The sequence below is a fragment of the Carlito syrichta genome, unplaced genomic scaffold (genome assembly GCF_000164805.1).
Source record: "Carlito syrichta isolate Samal-C Ts95f unplaced genomic scaffold, Tarsius_syrichta-2.0.1 Scaffold312129, whole genome shotgun sequence".
Lineage (NCBI taxonomy): Eukaryota > Metazoa > Chordata > Mammalia > Primates > Tarsiidae > Carlito > Carlito syrichta.
In genome coordinates, this window is record NW_007256225.1 from 69,842 (window position 1) to 89,951 (window position 20,110).

Consider the following 20,110-nt stretch of genomic DNA (forward strand, 5'->3'; position numbering starts at 1 on the left):
TAGGTCGAGGCTGCGGTGGCCGGGAGCGGCCACTGCACTCCAGTCTGGGCGACAGAGTGAGACTCCGACCCAAAAAAAAAAAACCCAAAAAACGAATATTTTTTTAAATGGTTATAAAAAGTGAGGGCTTATAGTATATTTCAACCACAGCTAGGAAATATAAAGTTAAGCTAGCTTGGGTAAGTTAGAACCCATCTACTTTACATAAGTTCTACAGATTTTAAATGGTGGCCAGTTTTTGTAAATAAATGGTGCATAGAAAAGAAAACAAAACCCTATTTCTTAAGTTTCAGTTGTGGCTCATAGATATTGTTTCTTATGATAATGTCTTCTTAGTTCCAATGTAAACATTAGCCTTGTATTGTTTGTAGATACTTTATTCTGTGTCTGGAATAGAACATATCTGTTATTTCCTCATGTATGTTGTAGAACTGATAGCACACACACATAAACAGACAGACACTGGTGTCAAGCTCCCCTTAAATAATATGGCATCTCTAAGTTATGTAAGAAAAGTTACAGTAAGAAAAAATGTGACAAGGACCCTTTATGCATTTTCATTTAAATTTGTGCATTGCATTTTTTTCATGTGATTATATAGCCATTTGAATATGGACTGGTTTTTTAATTGATGACTTCCACACAGTTGACCACTGACTTTAAACTGAAAAATGTATATGGAACCAGTCTTCTGTTTTCTACTCACTGTTATGAAATTAAAAATGTAAATCTCAGTAAACCAGCACGTCATATCTTTTTCTCTGCTGCCAAATTTGGAAAATCTCTGTTTTAAAAGTAAATCGTTATTACTAAACTAACTGGTTGCTCTGCATGAACACAGGCATCTTCTCGCCCTTTATGGATGCTTAGTCATGCAGTGTGTTTCCCGCATCTCTATGCACCTTTCTTTTTCCCTCACTCCTGGTGTAAATAACTCTTTAAAACTCTCACTCCCTCCCCTTCTCCTACTCTTCCCTTTCCCCAACTTCTGTATGTGCTTATTGGTGTGAAACCCTGGGACATTTAGGCCATGCAATAATAGCACTCGACTTGTCCCCCTGTTCCTCCAGGAAAGGAAGTTCTTCAAAGGCTTCTTTGGAAAAGTAAGTTTGATGACCCATTTGTGCTTGCTTTATAAGGAGTTACACCCCTAGTATATAGCACTGTCATTTTTTTTTTTTTTAAGTAGTACAGCTTTGGTTCATTTACAGCACAGGAATTGATTTGACTTATATAGAAATTAATGAATTAGGAAGTTACTATTTATGATATTATGTGTAGGTCTGTTGATACTAAATCTGATGATTCCCAGGAAATTCCAGTAAATGAATCAAGTAGGTTAAAAGAGGAATATCTCTTCAACACTAGGTATTAAAATGCATTTCATTTGATCTTGTAAAACTTTGTTTATATTAGCATATTAGCTATATTTTTAACAGATTTTACTTAGTGCTCAATATAGACAGATAATGGGAAGAAATACTAAATTTAGCTGAAAACTAAATGTACCCCAAATTTTACATTCAATGTTATTACCTTTTTTCCAACTGAAGTTAAATTCCAGGTGAAGTAAGTGAAAGTGCATAAACTTATCTTGGGGATCCTGCTATGATTTGTAACCTGGACTTATCTTAATTACTAGTCCACCAAATATCTCTCATATGTGAATGTTACTTATGTAGGTGTTTTCAAGTAATGTTTGTTTAATGTCCACATCTCCTTAAAATTAACATAGGGTGGCAGTATGCATATAAGTAAATACATTTCTAACATGTTTGTATCCAAGTTTATCATTGTTTAATTTTGAATAAGTGCTATGAAGTGATTCAGACTGAGACAGCATAAGAGAAAAATATTGTCACTAGATAACCGAGTGTAAATTACTAAAAGTTTATGAGTATCAAAATCCTATCACAGTTTCTACTGGGTGATTTCCTTATTCCTTCTCTACTAAATTTTTCAACTATAACTCATTTTTACATTTTCTTGTTATAATTTAGGTCACTTTTATACGAATGTAAACAGATCTGAAGTATTTTAGACCTAATGATTTAATCAGTTACTGCTGTCAGTCTGAAATAAAAAGTGAAATAATTTATCCAAGCCGGGCTCGGTGACTCAGCCTGTAATCCCACGCCTTTGGGAGGCTGAGGTGAGTGGATTACCTGAGCCCGCGGGTTCGAGACCCACCTGGGCAGTGAGACCTCATCTCTACAATAAATCAAAAATTAGCCGGACGTGGTAGCATGCGCCTGTAGTCCAGCTACTTGGAAGGCTGAGGTGGAAGGATCGCCGGAGCCCAGCAAATCGAGGCTGCCGTGGCCAGGAGTGGCCACTGCACTCCAGTCTGGGCGACAGAGTGAGACTCCAACTAAAAAAAAATAATAATAATTTATCCACACATCACAATAATGTTTTTTTAAGTAGACATTTTGGGTCTGAGTCAGATGAACAAGTTCATGGGATGTTGGACACATATCTAGAAATAATCCTATAGACATTTACAGCATTATAGATAGGCATTAAATTTGTAAAGAAAATTGATTATTGTTAAGGAATTTATTTGTGGCAGATTTGTTCTTTCCCAGATAGAATTTTTGGAACAATTGTACATCACTACAATTATCATACAGTTTTAATTATCTTCCAAATGACCAGTTTTAATGTGTTTACTTTAGTTAAAATCGCCTTGTCTATGAAGGCTAGGTTGTAGAAAATGTTAATTTGGTTTATAGAAATATTAAAGGTATATATTTTAGTTGAACGTGATGGTGCGTACCTGTAGTCTTATCTACTCGTGAGCATCACCCGAGCCCAGGGAGTCCAGCCTGAGGAAGACAGATACCTTGTCTCTTTAAAAAAAAAAAAAGAAAGTATATATTTTTAAAGCTTATATCATAGTGTTAGGAAAAAAGTTACCTCTTTCTTCAAAATCAGTCCTGAGGTGGCAACATGGATTGCTGTATGTATTGGGACCATGATGCACCTGCAGTGTGCCCATGCTGGGCCACACGTGCTTGTTTGCTGTCTTCACTACATTTTTGCTATGTGATGAATTTATATGGCATAAGAAAGAAAATTATGAATCATCTCACCTAATCCCTAAATAACCCTGAAATTATTCTCCTTGTCTTTCAGTGAGGAAGGTTTACAGAGGTTAAATGACTTGTCTGAATTCACAGATATAATGAGTGGTAGAAACTGAGATTTGAACCCAGATAATCTGACTCCATAGCCCACACTCTTACTCATTATGCTGTGTAATCACTCCATTTTCTTTTCTTTTCTTTTTTTTTTTGGAGTTGGAGTCTCACTCTGTCACCCAGACTGGAGTGCAGTTGTTGCTCCTGGCCACCGCAGCCTCAACCTGCTGGGCTCTGGCGATCCTTCCGCCTCAGCCTTCCAAGTAGCTGGAATTACAGGCATGCGCTACCATGCCCGGCTGATTTTTTTATTTATTGTAGAGATGAGGTCTCGCTGCCCAGGCGGGTCTCGAACCCCGCGGGCTCAGGCAATCCACTCACCTCAGCCTCCCAAAGGCGCAGCATTACAGGCTGAGCACCGAGCCCGGCTGTTCACTCCATTTTCATATTCTTTATGTTTAAAAGATTTAACCTTTAGAAGGTGCTAATAAATAGCTACTTAAAAACTCACTTTTATTTTGTAATTTTCTGTCTAAAGATTAATAACTTTGGATTTTATTTCTAGTCAGTTTACTTTTTTATTAGTTAAAGCTTTAAGTAATCATCTTTTTCAATGGTTCTGGCTAACATTTTCTTTATTTGGAAATACTTAAATCCTACTTCAGCCTGAGTATCCTTTATCCAAATGCTTGAGTCCAGAAGGGTTTTGAATTTTTGATTTTTTCAAATGTTGGAATATTTGCATATACTTAATGAGAAATTTTGGGGATAGGACCCAATTCTAAACATAAAATTTTATGTTTTGTATACACCTTATATTTATAGTCTGAAGATAGTTTTATACAATATTTTTAATTTGTACGTGGAACAAAATTTGTGGCATCATGTTTGTGGCACTGAAGAAGTTTCACATTTTGGAGCATTTCAAATTTCAGATATTTGGATTAGGGATGTCCAACCTGTAGTGAGTTTGACTCCCACAGCATTTCCTTGAAAGATGCCAAGCGACCCCGTAATGGCTTTCATGAACAAATGTGACTATCAGAATTATTTTCTTATGTTATTAGGGAAAATTTTTTTTATGGCTGGGTGATTTTATGCTAACATACAATTTTTTACAATAAGTCATTTGGCGTTTCAAAAACAGAGAGGGGAGAGTATCACCCATAATCTTACCCAGAATGTACTTAAATTTAAAGCCTTTTAAGTCTTTCAAGTTGCCATCATTCAACTTATCGCCTCACTAATCTGCAAGAAATAGGCTGGTGAAAGAAACTTGATTTGTTGTGTTTGTTAGGTTACTTGTGGTTTGATGAGAGCTCAAAATGAAGAATCTTATAGAACAGTATATGGGGGAGGGGCAAAAAACCCCATAACTATTTTTGGGAGGATGGGCCCTTTGTAATACAGGCTTCCTCTTTAGGTAAGTATTCTAGGAACCCATAGGCATCAGTGTGCCAGCTAGTGTTGTTGTGAGAGACTGTGTTCGGGTTTAGTGAATTTTTTTGGGAGGGAAGGGAGGATTCTTTCAACATGTTTGCCCATTTTGTGATGGGTGTTTTATGAGCACACCTGCCCACACCACGCTGAGTGTTCAGCAGTTTTTTACCAAAAATAGCATGAACACCATGACCCACCCTCCCTATTTACCCAATCTCACCTGAGTGACTTTTTTTGTTTCTCCTCATGAAAAAATGTCCTCAAAGGGAAACGTTTTGCCAGTGTGGGAAAGGTGAAACAAAAAATGGCAGAAGCACTAAAAGGCATCAAAATTATTAAGTTTGAAAACTGTTTTAAGCAGTGGAAAAATCATCTCAGGTGATAGGTTTATTGCATCAAACAAAGAGTACTTTGAAGGTGATTGGAGTTTAAACATGTAAGAATAAATACACAATTTTTTATGAATAAATTACGGGTTTTTTGGGTCCCCCTGGTATGTTAGAGAGTTTTTATCCAGTACTGTTTCAAAGTAACACAATTGATAATTTGTTATTCTTCAAATCATGTATAGTTTGATGATCCAGGAAAATAGAACAACAGTAATCAAGAAGTGATTACTTCTGCATAAAAGTAGGTAGTTGGAAGAATTGTTAGCCCTGATCCTGAATTGATGAATCATGGCCAGGATGAAGCATTCCTCTTTTCCATAAGTCACCTCCTGGGTTAACCACTGTCACTTCCCTGTTGTTGCATCACTGCTGATAGGAGCAGAGAAGCCTGGGTTCATTACAGAACTGTATTATTAATCCATTGTAAGTTTACAAACATCTTAAAACAGAAGAGAAAAAAAATGAAGACATGACAGAACTTTTCCCAAACTAGCTACATTCAATTACGCATTGCCTGAGGAAAGCCAACAATGCATTCAACTTTTTAGAGATTGTCATGTGCAGCTTCATTCATGTAGTTGGCCATATTCAGCAAATATCTTATTACCAATAATCACATGGCACTTAACATTTGAAAAGGATTTTATAATTTTAATGTACTTGAGGAACCCCCTGAGCTAAGTAATCTATATTCCCATTTTATGAAGGAACTGACTCAACATAGAGACAGAAAATATTCTTAGGCCACCCTATAGGCCTTTCTTTAAAGCCATTTGCTTAGATTTATATAGAGCTTTATAGTTTATGATGTGCTTTGACCTACTTGCTAATTTGCTATTCACAGCAACTCAGTGAACTAGATAGGGTAGTTCATGAAACTGTGGTTTACAAATGAATAAACAGAAGCTCAAAGAGGTCACCCAGCTGTACTAAATAGTGATGCCTCCTCTGAAACCGAAGTTTTCTGTAACTCGGTGCAGAGTTCTTTCAGCTACCCCATGTTGATGTTCTCTCAATCAACAAGCGTTGGCCTCTTTCTTCAGATTGCCTTAATTATAGTGAATGGAGAAGTATCCAATGCAGGGGACACTGGACAGTCTGAGGGCCTGAATACATGCATTGTGGCACACGGTTTGTAAATTTGAATTCGATGCAGATATTATAAACACCAAGAGGCTTTCACTTAAAAACTAGGATATCTAGAGAATTAGGAGAGCTGACAAAACAGTGTGCTTTCCATGTATTACAGTGGCTTGTGGAACAGCAGCTATGCCCTTTGCCTGTTCACACAATCCATGGAATTCCCTGTAGTCCCTTACACTCAGCCTGTGTCACTCATTTTGTTACCTGCTTTGAACCTTGTAGGCATTTAAGTTTGTCAGCTCCTCCCTGGGCTATTATGTCACTTTGATTTATTTTTCTTTCTGGCAACCACTTCTAACTGTATAAAAATCATCAGAAAAATAATATCTGTTCTAACAGATTCTATTAATATACTGCCAAATATATTTTTTTACGGTTTTATATCTTTAAAACTATTAAATGGCACCATTAGATATGGTTAAGTTCTAGAGAATGCAGGTTGAAAAGTAATCTGTGGTTATGTTGTTTTAACATAATTCCCAAGAGCAATGCATTTCAAGATATTTATGACTTTTAATCCATATATTCACATCGACATTCTATTTTAGAATTCCTAAATTTTCTCCTCTATGACAAATTGTACTTAGTGCTTATCTTCATTCTAGATCCTATTTAGTAAAAGTGTGGGGGAATCTCCTGCGTTTTTCTTCCTTCTTGCTTTTTAAATTCCCATGCCTGCCTTTATGTGAATTTTACTTTTCTTGTATTTTAGTAGATGCATTTTTTGGGATTTGATGCCCCCCCCCCCTTTAGAGGTACACTAGGACAAATTCTCTTTTTTTTTTTTTTTTTTTGAGTTGGAGTCTCACTCTGTCGCCCAGACTGGAGTGCAGTGGCCGCTCCCGGCCACCGCAGCCTCGACCCGCTGGACTCCGGCGATCCTTCCCCTCAGCCTTCTGAGTAGCTGGAATTACAGGCACGTGCTACCACACCCGGCTGATTTTTTTATTTATTGTACAGATGAGGTCTCGCTGCCCAGGCGGGTCTCGAACCCACGGGCTCAGGCAATCCACTCACCTCAGCCTCCCAAAGGCGCGGGATTATAGGCTGAGCCACCGAGCCCGGCTCGACAAATTCTCTTTAAAAAAAAAAAAAAAAGAAAGAAAAGGACAAGAGTCCCAAAAGTAATCAGATTTCCATTCATCCTTGATTTCTTTTTTTCCCCTATGATATGATCATCTGGTATGTTAAATGTCTTGGTCACTGATAACCCAGTGATTCTCAGGCCTCTAGTTACAGTATCTACAACATGCTAGGGACTATGCCAGGCTGTCCATGTGCAAAGATGAACAAGACAGTCTCTATCTTCTTTGCCCAGTTATTCTCTTGTTTAATAATTCATGCTTCCTCCTTTTTCCTTAAGCATCAGAATTTCTTACACTATTTTTGAGCTGATGACTCTGCTTCCTACTTCACTGAGAAAGTAAAACCAGTCATGAGAATATTTTCATATGTGCCAGTCACCACATCTGTTCACTTGCCTGCATCTGTGCTCCTGGCCTGTTTCCCTCCTAGTCAAGAGATGAGCTGTCTGTCCTCCTAGCAGAGTCCATCCCCTCCACTAGTTTCTTATCACTCCAACTCTTACTTATTCCAGCAAGGCTATCCCCTCTCTTCCCCAGTTTTCTTTAGTGGATCATCCATTAACATAAAAAGAAACCATCTTTTTTTAAAAAAAAAAAGATTTTTTTCTTAGTGCCCTCAGTTCCTGTCATCCCTTCTTCTGTTGAATCCATTTGATCACTTTCACCACGTTCCCGGTCACCACCCACCAAAGCTGCCCTTGTCTTCTTTGATGGTACTATGGGAGTCAAAGACACAGACTCTGGTGCCACATCACTTGCATTGAATCCTGACTCAGGCACTTGCTAGCTTTGTGACTAATGCCTACCTCCTGTGATTGTTGTCAGGATTATATGAATAAATATAAGCACAGTATACAAAATGGCCTGTTTCAACAGATAAGTGTTAGATGTCATTATCATCATTATTAAACATTTCCACTTTGATGTTTCATAGGCATCTCACACTTTAATATGTTGCCAACCAAATTCCTGATCCTTCTCCCCCAAGCTGCCCTTCCTAGTCTTCCCCGAATATACAGCAACTCAGTCTGTCCTTATGCTGTAGCCAAAAATCTGGGTTTGACCTTGATTTCCCTTTCTCTTATGCCCTACATCAATTTGTCAACAGTTCCTATCTGCTTCAGCCTTCGAGAACCTAATCAGTTCTCACTCCACCATAGTGACCCTGGTTTAGGCCAACATCTTCTTTCCCTGGATCTTTGCAGTAGCATCTTCTTGCCCCTGCTTTGTCCTCTTCCCTTTCTTCTCAAGATATCAGAGATCTTTGAAGACAGAGGTCCGAGTGTGTTGCTTCACCACCCCAGATCCTGTAGTAGCTTCCTGACCTACTCAGAATAAAGGCCAACATCTTTTGGGCCTCGTAAGCCATTGTGTATTAATTTCTTCTGTCGTGTTTCTTCTTTTATCTTCCCCTGCTTGCTCCCTCTGTTCAGCCTCCTTGCTATTCCAAGTATTCTTCCACCTCAGGGCCTTTGCACTTGCTTGAACCTCTAGTGTGGAACACCCACCATCCAGATATATCCATAGGTTACTTCCTCATCTCTCCCTTTACTCAAAAGCCTCATTTCCAGTGAGTCATTTACCGATAACTGTTTTATTTATTTTTTAGATTAGAAAATACAGTTTACTTAGAAAGTAAATTAGAGGGAGAGAGAGGAGCTTCACCTCCCCGAGATAGGAGAGGGGGCCAAAGCCAGGAAGCATGGATAGCCATAGCTCAAAGACCACATGACCACACCAGAGTTTAGTAACGCAATGGCCAATAATGTTTTAAAATATAAACATCGCCCTGCATACACACACTCCTTATATTCCCTTCCTAGCTTTATTTTTCTCTTTGTCATAGCATACATTTTACATATTTGTTTGTTCATCTCTCCCTCACTAAAATGTAAGCTATCTGAGGACGGGGATCTTCACCTATTTATCTGTTGCTGAATCTTCAGTGTCTAGAATAATTTGTGATCCATAGGAGCTGCACCAGAACATTTGAGTTAGTGAATGAATAAATGAATGAACGTTAAATGTACTATTCTCAAGTTGACCCTGTCATATGAGGAATCAGGTAAAGAAATGGTTATCAAATTGTGTAACAAGAGCAGGTGCTACTAGAGCAGAAAGGAAGAATGAATGTGAAAGGTTGTAATAAAAGCTTCCAGGAGTTGATGCCATCGCACCTTCCAAGGGACCTCCTAAAACTCTTTTTGGGGGCTGGCCCCCCAAACAGGAGGAGATGACACTCAAGTTAAATTAAGTTGAGGGATTTCAGACAAAAGGAACCTGGGACACTGGGATGAGAAAGCACATGCTCCACACTCATTCATTCATTCAACCTAGAGATATGGGGAGGGAAAAAGAAGACGAAACTCAAGTTTCAGGCGTGGATGACCAAGAAAATGGTGGAATCACTTTCATTGTGAGAAAGGATGTGTTGAATTTGGTTTTGGAGAGATTAAATTTGAGATGCCTGTGGAATTTTCATTTCAGCTATTATATACCTTTGAAATATGAACTGTTTTTTTATTTTTTTTTTTGAGATGGGTTACAAGCCGGGCATGGTGACTCACGCCTATAATCCCAGCACTTTGGGAGGCGGAGGCGAGAGGATTGCCTGAGCCCAGGGGCTCAAGACCAACATGGGATATTTGGCAACACCTTATCTCTACAATAAAAAAAAAAAAATTAGCCAGGCATGGTGGTGCACACCTATAGTTCCAGCTACTTGGAAGGCAGAGGTGGGAGAATTACCTGAGTCCAGTAGGTGAAGGCTGTGGTAGCCATGAGCATGCCACTGTACTCCAGCCTGAGTGACAGAGTGAGATTCCAACTCAAAACAACCAACCAAACAAGATGGGGTACATATCGCTATGTTGCCCAGGCTGGTCTTGAACTCCCTGGTCTCAAGTAGTCCTCTTGCCTTGGCCTCCAAAAGTGCTGGGATTGCAGGTATGAGCCACCACTCCCAGCTTAAAATATGAACTTGATGTTGAAATAATCCCTAGGTCTCTTCTCCCCACCATTGAAGTCATTTGCCAGCAAGAAGAGCTAAATTGCTTCCAGAAACTCTGCTGGGTGATTCTTAACTTGCTACCATCCTTTTTCTTCTGAAGCCTTTAGGTGCTCCTCTCATTGAGGAAAGTGCAGGAATAGTGTGCCTCAGTGTCCAAGATTAAAGGTTACTGTACTTGGAATGAAGCAGCCATTTAGAAATAGTGCCAGTCTCCAGTCCTGGAGAAAATTGGGTGTATGTCCTTTCTCTGCTTTGTTCTTTGAGGATTCTGTATCTTGGAATTATAAGACAAAATTTGTTCATTGCACCATTCTGTTCAGAAATTCAAGTATTAAATTATAGCTTGCAAAGCCTTTCTATCAAATTTTTAAAACTGAAGCCAGCTTTCCTCTGAAAGAAAGGAAGTCTCTTGTTTGCTTATTGCAAAGCATACCATATTATGGTTGCCTGGCTGACGTGTTATTATTACCCTGAAGTGACTGGGTTATCTCTGTGTGTAGGTGTGACAGAGAAACTGACCATCATTCTTTACACCTTGAGTACCTTTGAAGATCTCTTTGGTTTGTGGCTGAAGGAGCTTTGCACAATAGAATTGCAAATTACTGTTGCATAGAAAAGGTGGCTGGCTCCGCCCCCTCACCCAATTGGTCTGCTGCTGTTGCCTTTTAACATTTCATAGCTGTGCCATTATGCTTCTTTGTGTCTTCATAGCATTTCTTCTCTTCAGCTTACTTTAGAATATCAGCTCAGTCTTTCTGCTCTCACGTATTATATGCCCAGCAAAACTGTCTTGCCTCCAAATATCACTTCTATCTATGCTGATTAATTGCATGGTATCATCTCATTGGTGATCTTGGGTCACAAAATTTTAGAGTTGGACAGTACCTAAGATGTGAGTCACAGTTTAAAACAATAGATAGGAAATAAATACATTTGTCAAAAAAATAAAAGGAAAGAAAATAATTCAGGGACAAAATTTCAACAGACCTAATATTTCAATATAATGAATTGTCTTTCCAAAAATATTAAATTAATAATTACTTTCTAGAGATTATGATTATATTTATATCAGAAGTGAGCAAACTATGGCCCACTACTGTGTTTGTTTTTGTAAGTAAAGTTTTATTGGAACAAAGCTATGCTCATTTGTTTAAATATTGTCTGTGGCTACTTTTATGCTGCAGTGATAGAGTTGTGCAGTTGCAATAGACATCATGTGTCCTGCAAAGCCTAAACTATTTGCTGTCTGATCCTTCACAGAAAAGTTTGCCAGTCCCTGATTTAAACAGTTTAAAAACTCATTCTTCCAAGTCATGTCTTCTCAGGATAACATCAGTATGTAAAATGAAAGAGCAGTGTAAAGATCTTTCGGCCTACCAAGTAAATCTCTAATTTGTCATCTTCATCCTTTTTCACTTTTTAAGAAAAAAGATTTCTATTAAAAAAAAAGATTCTGGAGATAGATAGCAGTTCTATAGGTTATCTCAATTGCCTTTTACTGTGAATAGTTTTGAATTTAAGAGAAAATTATCTTACAGGGTACTGAGCTTAAGTTACTATTTCTGTGCTGTTTTGGCAACCATCTTGTATTTCTTCGCTGGTTTTTGTTTTCATGTGAGGATTACATATGTATTTCTCTTACTTACAGTACAAGTTTCTTGACTTAGTAATTTGTAGTAGATTCACTACAAATTACTGTCATTTTCTCCAGTGTCAGAGCCTGCTTAATTGCTATATTGGTTTATATCTACACATAATAAAAGGTTTTAAGGCAGATGCTAATTTACAAATTCTAAGCTGGATATTTGGAGTATAGAGAGATTACTTGGAATATATACTTTCATGTTTCCTTATAGGTTAACTTGATCTTTCTGCTCAGAGTTTACCAGTTTAAATTCTAAGTTATTAAAGTTCTATCCGGCTGGACTCGGTGGCTCAGCCTGTAATCCCAGCACTTTGGGAGGCCGAGGCGAGTGGATTGCCTGAGCCTGCGGGTTCGAGACCTGCCCAGGCAACTTGGTGAGACCTCGTCTCTACAATAAATCAAGAACTAGCCGGGCATGGTAGCGTGCGCCTGTAGTTCCAGCTACTTGGAAGGCTGAGGCGGAAGGATTACTGGAGCCCAGCAGGTTGAGGCTGCAGTGGCCGGGAACGGCCACTGCCCTCCAGTCTGGGCGACAGAGTGAGACTCCAACTCAAAAAAAAAAAAAAAGTTCTATCCATGTTAGATCGGTTTTCTTTCTTTGAAGAATATACAGTTTTATCTGTATTGTGAAACTTTTTCATGACACTGACACTAGTCAATGTGAATTCTACCTATAACCCTGAAAATGTTATTAAAGACAGAAAGTGTTGAACAGTGGTGATGAAACAATTCTTAATGTCTCACATCTGTGTTACCACTACCACATTTATGTTAGTGCTTGAACCATGTAGTTCTTTTTTTTTTTTTAAGAAGTGCTTGTGTCACTAAGATATGTATAGAGTGACTGGGCATGGTGGCTCACGCCTATAATCCCAGCACTTTGGGAGACCTAGGCAAGAGGATTGCCTGAGTCCAAGGGTTCGAGAACAGCCTGGGCAATTTGGCAAGATCTCATCTCTACAGTAAACCAAAAAATTAGCAGGGTGTGGTGGCATTCACCTGTAGTTCCAGCTACTTGGAAGGCTGAAGCAGAAGGATCACCTGAGTCCAGCAGGTCGAGACTGCAGTGACCGTGAGTGTGCCACTGCACTCCAGCCTGGGTGAAAGAGTGTGACTCTGACTCAAAACAAAAAAAAAGATAAATTCTACATTTTGAAATTACTCTGGATTGTCTTCTCTTCAATCCTTTGATGAGTTAACTTTAGCCTGAGCTCCTGGGGTACTAGTTTTAAATAGATCGTTTTAGGGTACACAAAAACAAAAACTTCGTCTCTTTCAGTTACTTTCATCTTCTTTTCTTAAAAGTGCTCAGAAATCTTAGTTTATATTATCAGAATGAAAGACTCTAAAATTTACCAAGAATATGCAAGCATTGATATTATAGAATCTGAGAAAGTCTGGACTTAATTTCAGTGCAGGCATCTTTGAACACTAATCTCAGTACCTAACTGAAGTAACTATAGTGACACACAAGAACCAACACTCAAATGTATGAAGAAATACATGAAAAATTTGTATTATCTTTTTTCTTCCTTCTTTAAAGAGATCAGAGGCAATGAAATACGACAATACGATTCCTCGCTGATACATTAATTAGTACAGTACTATGAAAATTATTATAGGGCATATCTCAGAAAGTGCTAACATTTTTATAACCATATAATTGGGCCAAGAAAATGTTCTGCTTCCCTGAATATTGTAAGCAGATGAACTGGAGAAAAGTCCCATCTAAACTGACCTTTTATTTTTCCCATCTCCAGTCTTCCAGCCTGTAGTCCTATCTGTTGCCTCAGATACTGAATATAACAGGTTACAATTATACAGTGAGCAGATTGATAAAATTTCCAATTTAAATGTCTTACACAGGACTTTTGCTGTTTGGCAGTCTTCTGTCATTGGCCAGCTGTCTCCACTCCCTATAGCATATATTTAGCAAATCGAGTCTCTCAGCAAATATTGATTGAACTGCTCCTCTGTCCCAGGCATTGTTCAGGCTCCAGGGATGCAACAGTGAACAGTATAGATGGAAAGCTCTGCCCTCATGGAGCTCACTTTCAGCAAGGCATGAAATGTCATGTTGGCGTTGATCATGAAATGTCATGATCACTTTCAGTCAAGGCATGAAATGTCATGTTGGCTTCCTTCTAGTTGCTGGGCAACCGTTGCCCAGCTTGCCCGGGACAGCCACAGTGTAATACCTGCCTCTGGGTTGTAATAGTGCCCCTTACACTTTTAAAGGGGTCCCAGTTGGTACAGTAAATTATGAGACCACCCTAGTTCTAAACCTTTTATGTACATTAATTTTTTTAATCCTCTGAGGTATGTGAGATTATCACCATCCTTATAACAGGTAGGAAACTGAAGCGTAGAGAAGTTGTTGGCTTGCCCTTGGTCATACTTAGCACATTGTAGAACCAGAATTCAAACCCACACAATAGCCTGGTTCTTCGTCACTACACTGTACTGCCCCCATACTGCTGCTCTGAATCTTGACTGTTTTATCCGCCTGTCTTCCTTTTCCCCGGCAAAGTAAAGCAGGTAGTCTCTTCGCTTATAAGTTTGTGGTTCTCCGGAGTGAATTTCCTCAGCATGCCATTTATTCCCTCTACAAATCTGTCTTCATCCTACGCAGCCTCACTCCATCCCTCTGTTTCAGAGGAAGGGATATTCCTCCTGTCTAAAACTTGTCTTTTGCCTCCTGTAGGACTTTGTTCTCTAAATTACTTAGTCTTCTCTTTTTCTTGGGCTTTCAGTCTCCATCATTCCTCCTGCTTTTCCCATTCAGCATATAAACGTGATCTGTTGTTAAAAGTGTATACCACTCTTAAGAAGCTTTACTATTAGCCGGGCTCGGTGGCTCAGCCTGTAATCCCGCGCCTTTGGGAGGCTGAGGTGAGTGGATTGCCTGAGCGCGCGGGTTCAAGGGTTGGGGACCCCTGCACTAGGAGATATAGGAGAAAGAGGATTATTTTAAGAATTGACTCTGGCAGTTCTGGGGGCTGGCTGGCAAGTCTGAAATCTGTAGGGCAGGCTAACAGGCTGGAAACTAAGGCAGGGTCTTTGTGTTATAGACTTACAGCAGAATTTCATCTGGAAACCTTAAGTTTTGCGCTTGAGGCCTTCAGCTGATTTGATGAAGGCCAACCCTATTCTCAAGGCTGCTTATTTTTACCTAAAGTCAATTGTTTGTAAATGTTAATTACTTCTACAGAATACTTTCATAGCAACATTTTGGCTAGTGTCTGACCAAACACACGCTGTGGTAACTGTGGCCTAGCCAAGCTGGCATATAAAATGAACCAACACAACCTCATACTTGACCATATCGTCATTGTTTAATCTAGTGAACATTTTGTATATCTTTGCTTTCTTGATCACTGTGTAACATTTGACATTTTGGACTATTCATTACTTTTGGAAACCCTTCTCACTTAGGCTCATCTGTGTTTATTTTCCTGTCCCTCTGGCTATTACTGTCTGATATTTCAAGGAATTAGTCATCTTCTCCCAATTCTTAATTTTATTTATTTATTTGAGCTAGGTCTCACTCTGTGAAGTAGGCTGGAGTGCAGTGGCACAATCTCTCCCCACCTTAGCCTTGACCTCCTGGGCTTAGGCAATTATTCTGCCTCAGCCTCCTGAGTAGCTTGGACTGCCGGTGTGTGCCACCATGCCCAGCTAGTTATTTTTATTTTTTTGTAGAGATGAGGTTTTGCTATGTTGCTCAGTTGGCCTTGAACTCCTAGGCTCAAGCTATCCTCCCAGCTCAGTCTCCCAAAGTGCTGGAATTACAGGCGTGAGCCACCCATGCCTGGCTCTAATTAACTATGGGGTTCTCTAGTGTCCTTGACTCTCTTATTACTTCAATCATTGACATCTCCCAATTCTAAAATTCCATCATAGAATTCTCTGCTGAGCTTCAGATCTATAAATTAAATTACCTATTGGATGTCTCCACCCGGATGTGGTATGGGCATCTCAAATTTTGCTTGTGCAAAATTAAAAGCCTATTCTTCCCCTTTCAAACTTGCTTCTGCATCTCTTCTATTTTATTTTATTTTTTTGAATTGAAGTCTCACTCTGTCGCTCTGGCTGGAGTGTAGTGGCATGCTCATAGCCACCACAGCCTCAACCTGCTGTGCTCAGGGGATCCTTCCACCTCAGCCTTCCAAGTAGCTGGAACCCCAGGCATGTGCGGACCATGCCTGGCGGGATTCCTTTTTATTGTAGAAATGAAGTCTCACCATGTTGCCCAGGCTGATCTTGAACCCCTGAGCTCAGGCAGTCCTCTCGCCTCTCCCTCCCAAAATGCTGGGATTATAGGCATGAGCCATCGCACCTGGCTTCTGTTTTCTTAGTTGGTGGTACCCTCTCCACCCAAGCTGGAGACCACAGAGGAATCCTCCACCCCTCCCTTATATTTACCATTAAAACCTCATCTCTGTCCCCTCCCTTATATTTACCATTACATTAAAACATCATCTCCGTACCTGTCTCCACCCAGAGATTTCACTCAGCCCTTGTCTTACCACACGGGGATTCTAGTAGTCATTCTGCTTCCTGTCAGTCTCTTTCTAACCCCTCTAAACTGCTGCCAAAGTGATGTGGGCTTTGTTGTTGTTGTTGTTGGGGTTTTCTTGAGTTGGAGTCTCACTCCTTCACCCAGACTGGGGTGCAGTGGCACGCACACTCATAGCCACCCCAGCGTCAACCTTCTGGGCTCCAGCGATCCTTCCGCCTCAGCCTTCTGAGTAGCCCAGAACTACAGACTTGCGCTACCACGCCCGGCTATTTTAATTTTATAGTAGAGATGAGGTCTTGCCAAGCTACCCGGGTTGGTCTTGAACCCGCAGGCTCAGGCAATCCACTTGCCTCAGCTTCCCAAAATGGTAGGATTACAGTCTGAGCCACTGAGCCTGGCCTAAAGTGATATTTTGAAATGTAAGTCTGAGCTGGGCTCGGTGGCTCAGCCTGTAATCCCGCGCTTTGGGAGGCTGAGGTGAGTGGATTGCCTGAGCCCACGGGTTCGAGACCCACCTGGGCAACTTGGCGAGACCTCATCTCTACAATAAATAAAAAAATTAGCCGGGTGTGGTTAGCGTGCACCTGTGGTTCCAGCTACTTGGAAGGCTGAGGTGGAAGGATCGCCAGTGGCCAGCAGGTTGAGGCTGCGGTGGCCAGGAGTGGCCACTGCACTCCAGTCTGGGCTACAGAGTGAGACTCCAACTCAAAAAAAAAAAAAAAAGTAAGTCTGTTTGTGTTTAAATGCCTTCAGTAGCTTCTAAGTGCCCAGAGAACTAAGAACAAAGAACTAACTTGTTCAGCATCAGGCACACAAGGCCTTCCCTGCTCTGTTATCTCACTGCTCCTCTCCCCTAGCTGCTTACCAAGCCATATTGAGATAGCTGTGGAGCCCCAGATGTGCCGAGTAGTTTCCATGTCCTTTGTTTTATACCTGGCACATCCACCACTTCTGTTACTTCCCTGCCTCCCTACCCCCACCTAGGGCATCAAGAACAATTACTTCAGGACCCCGTTCAGTCTTCTTTTATGACCTTCCCCAGTTCCACAAAGAGACTTGGTCATACGTACTTTCTGGCATTGTTGCACCTTGTTCTCAGCTCTACTCTAGCACTTACTACTGTGATCTTTATTTTTTATTGGAGTGTCACCTTTCAGTACTCTTCAGGTATTTCCACTAGCTGGCATTATTACAGGCACTCATCAGATGTGCGTTGGTGGCAGAGACAGTGGAGGCTGAATGGATCATAGCCGTTCAATTAAGGCCAGACCCCCAGATGAAGACTTCCTAGGCTGGGACACATGCAGAGGAGACTCTGAGATTCAGCTCAGTTGCTCTCCCTTGTTCCTTCTAGAACTGCTGCTCTAGCCTTAGCGCCAGATTCCTTTTGAGGTATACTTTCTGTGATAATCTGATAACTGTTCTCAACCTTCATTCTACTTTTGTTTTATCTTGCTGTATCCTTGGAGTTGTTAAAAAGAAAGGATATCGTTAAATTACTTATATTACATATGGTCACAGGAGAGATCATAAATCAACTTGTTCTTAAATTGTTGAATTGTTACATATGGGCACAGGAGAGATCATACATCACCTTGTTCTTGTGTCACGAAAGAAGTCTTTACTCACCCAGTAAAAAGAAAGTTCGTTTTTCAGTAGGTGTTTTTAAAAATCCTCCTTTGCCCCCAAAATGTCTTCATGCATTTAACGTCAAATTAAAAATCAAACCAAGGCCAGGCACGGTGGTGCATGCCTGTAATCCCAGTTATTCGGGAGGCTGAGGTAGAAAGATCACTTGATCCCAGGAGTTCAAGGCTGCAGTGAGCTGTGAATAATCACTGGCCTCCAGCTTGGGCAACATAACAACCCTCATCTCTAAAATAAATAAATAACAAATAAATAAAAACAACATAAAAACCGGTTCTCTGTTAATCCTGAGAGGACAAATAATGGCTTTTTAAATGTTATTAATAGAATAATGAAGACTTACTGTGTTTTTAACATGAAAATGTTAGGTGACCAAGGGTCCTTGCTGTGACACATTGGGGTTGGAGGCTATGGGAATGGTCAGCACCTCACCTTAGACCTCTGTTACTCTCTACTCTAAACATACTTGTAGAAGCTACTTGTGGTGTAACTCCTTAAGTGTTTAATATTTTTCTGGCTCTTGGTTGATTTTTAAATGGGTGAAGAATCCACTATGAATTCTTTGCTCTTTATGGAATGTGATATCTTGGTTTTGATTCCATCTCTTCCTTTCCCTTAATTTTATCTTATTGTTTTGCATTGTGTTTCTAAAATAATGGTTTGGCGTGTTTTTTCCTGGATATTTTTGCAGTTTGGTTTGGATATCTGGCTTTGGGCACCCCTCCTGAATTAGGACTCCTTCTGTACTTGTGACTTTGGAAGGCAGAAGTCAGTGTTTTCTGTGGAAGATGACTTTTTAATATCATATATGTATGTCTCCCCCTCCCTCATTTTGGTTTCTCTTAAAAGACTGGAAAGAAGGCCGTTAAGGCAGTTCTGTGGGTCTCAGCAGATGGACTCAGAGTTGTGGATGAAAAAACTAAGGTAAGATTTTTAAGAGCTTAAATGAGACTGCTCATATTTTTAAAAAATCTGTAATGATCAAATCTACCATTAAGCTGTTGTAGTCACTCTAATCCTACCACTTTGTCCAAAGAACAATCTTCTGAGAGACTATTTGGCATTCAGAAAACCAATTTAGTTACTCGTTTACCTAAAACTCAATATTTTTTCTACATGACATAACATTTAATGTACTAAGCATTAGCATTCAATGTTAAAATTTGAGTTCTATTTTTGTTCTTATATCTTTGAATTTTTTTTACTTCCACAAATTTCATATAAAAGATGATGGATCTTTTACCAAAATTTAAAATAAAATAAAAAAGGTGATGGACCACATCTGAAATGTCTTATTGTTCCTTAAGAAAACACTATTTGGCCAGGCTCGGTTGCTCAGTCTTTAATCCCAGCACTTTGAAAGACCGAGGTGAGTGGATTGCCTGAGCCGCGGGTTTGAGACCTGCCTGGGCAACTTGGTGAGACCGCGTCTCTACAATAAATCAAAAATTAGCTGGGTGTGGTAGTGTGCGCCTGTAGTTCCAGCTACTTGGAAGACTGAGGCGGAAGGATCGCCGGAGCCCAGCAGGTTGACAATGGGGTGACCGTGAGTGTGCCACTGCACTTCAGCCTGGGCAACAAAGTGAGACTCTAACTTGAAAAAAAAAAAGAAAACACTATTTTCTTTAAACCAATTAACCTGCCTTTTGACTGAAAACCCCATTTAAGTGGCATCTTAAAAACTAGTGAATAGCTCTTTGGTTAACATTTACTTAGAAAACAAACAGTATCATAAATCATAGGTAGTATTTTGCATTTGAGAGAAATAGACTCTATATGCCTAAATAAGGAGAGAGACCCAGGTATGTCCCTAGAAGGTAGGTATTAGATAAGTGTATTTGATTTTTTTTTTTTTTTCTGTCGCCCAGGCTGGAGAGCAGTGACGAGATCACAGATTATCGCAGCCTCAACCTCCTAGGCTCAGGAGATCCTTTCACTGCAGCCTTCCAAGTAGCTAGAATCACAGGCATGCATCACCACACCCAGTTAATTTTTTGATTTATTGTAGTGATGAGATCTCACCAAGTTTCCCAGGCTGGTCTCACACCCCTGGGCTCAAGCACTCCTCTCACCTTTGCCTCCTGAA

At 40.0% G+C, this 20,110-nt stretch overlaps 1 protein-coding gene across 1 annotated transcript in view; it reads left to right on the plus strand.

The window, feature by feature from the left end:
* NUMB (NUMB, endocytic adaptor protein) overlaps positions 1 to 20,110 on the plus strand; it is a 100,342-nt gene that overhangs the window by 63,347 nt on the left and 16,885 nt on the right. The window contains exons 4-5 of the mRNA XM_021718363.1: positions 1,071 to 1,103; positions 18,874 to 18,948. Of these exons, the coding sequence (XP_021574038.1) occupies positions 1,071 to 1,103; positions 18,874 to 18,948 (108 nt within the window). The remainder of the gene's footprint in view (positions 1 to 1,070; positions 1,104 to 18,873; positions 18,949 to 20,110) is intronic.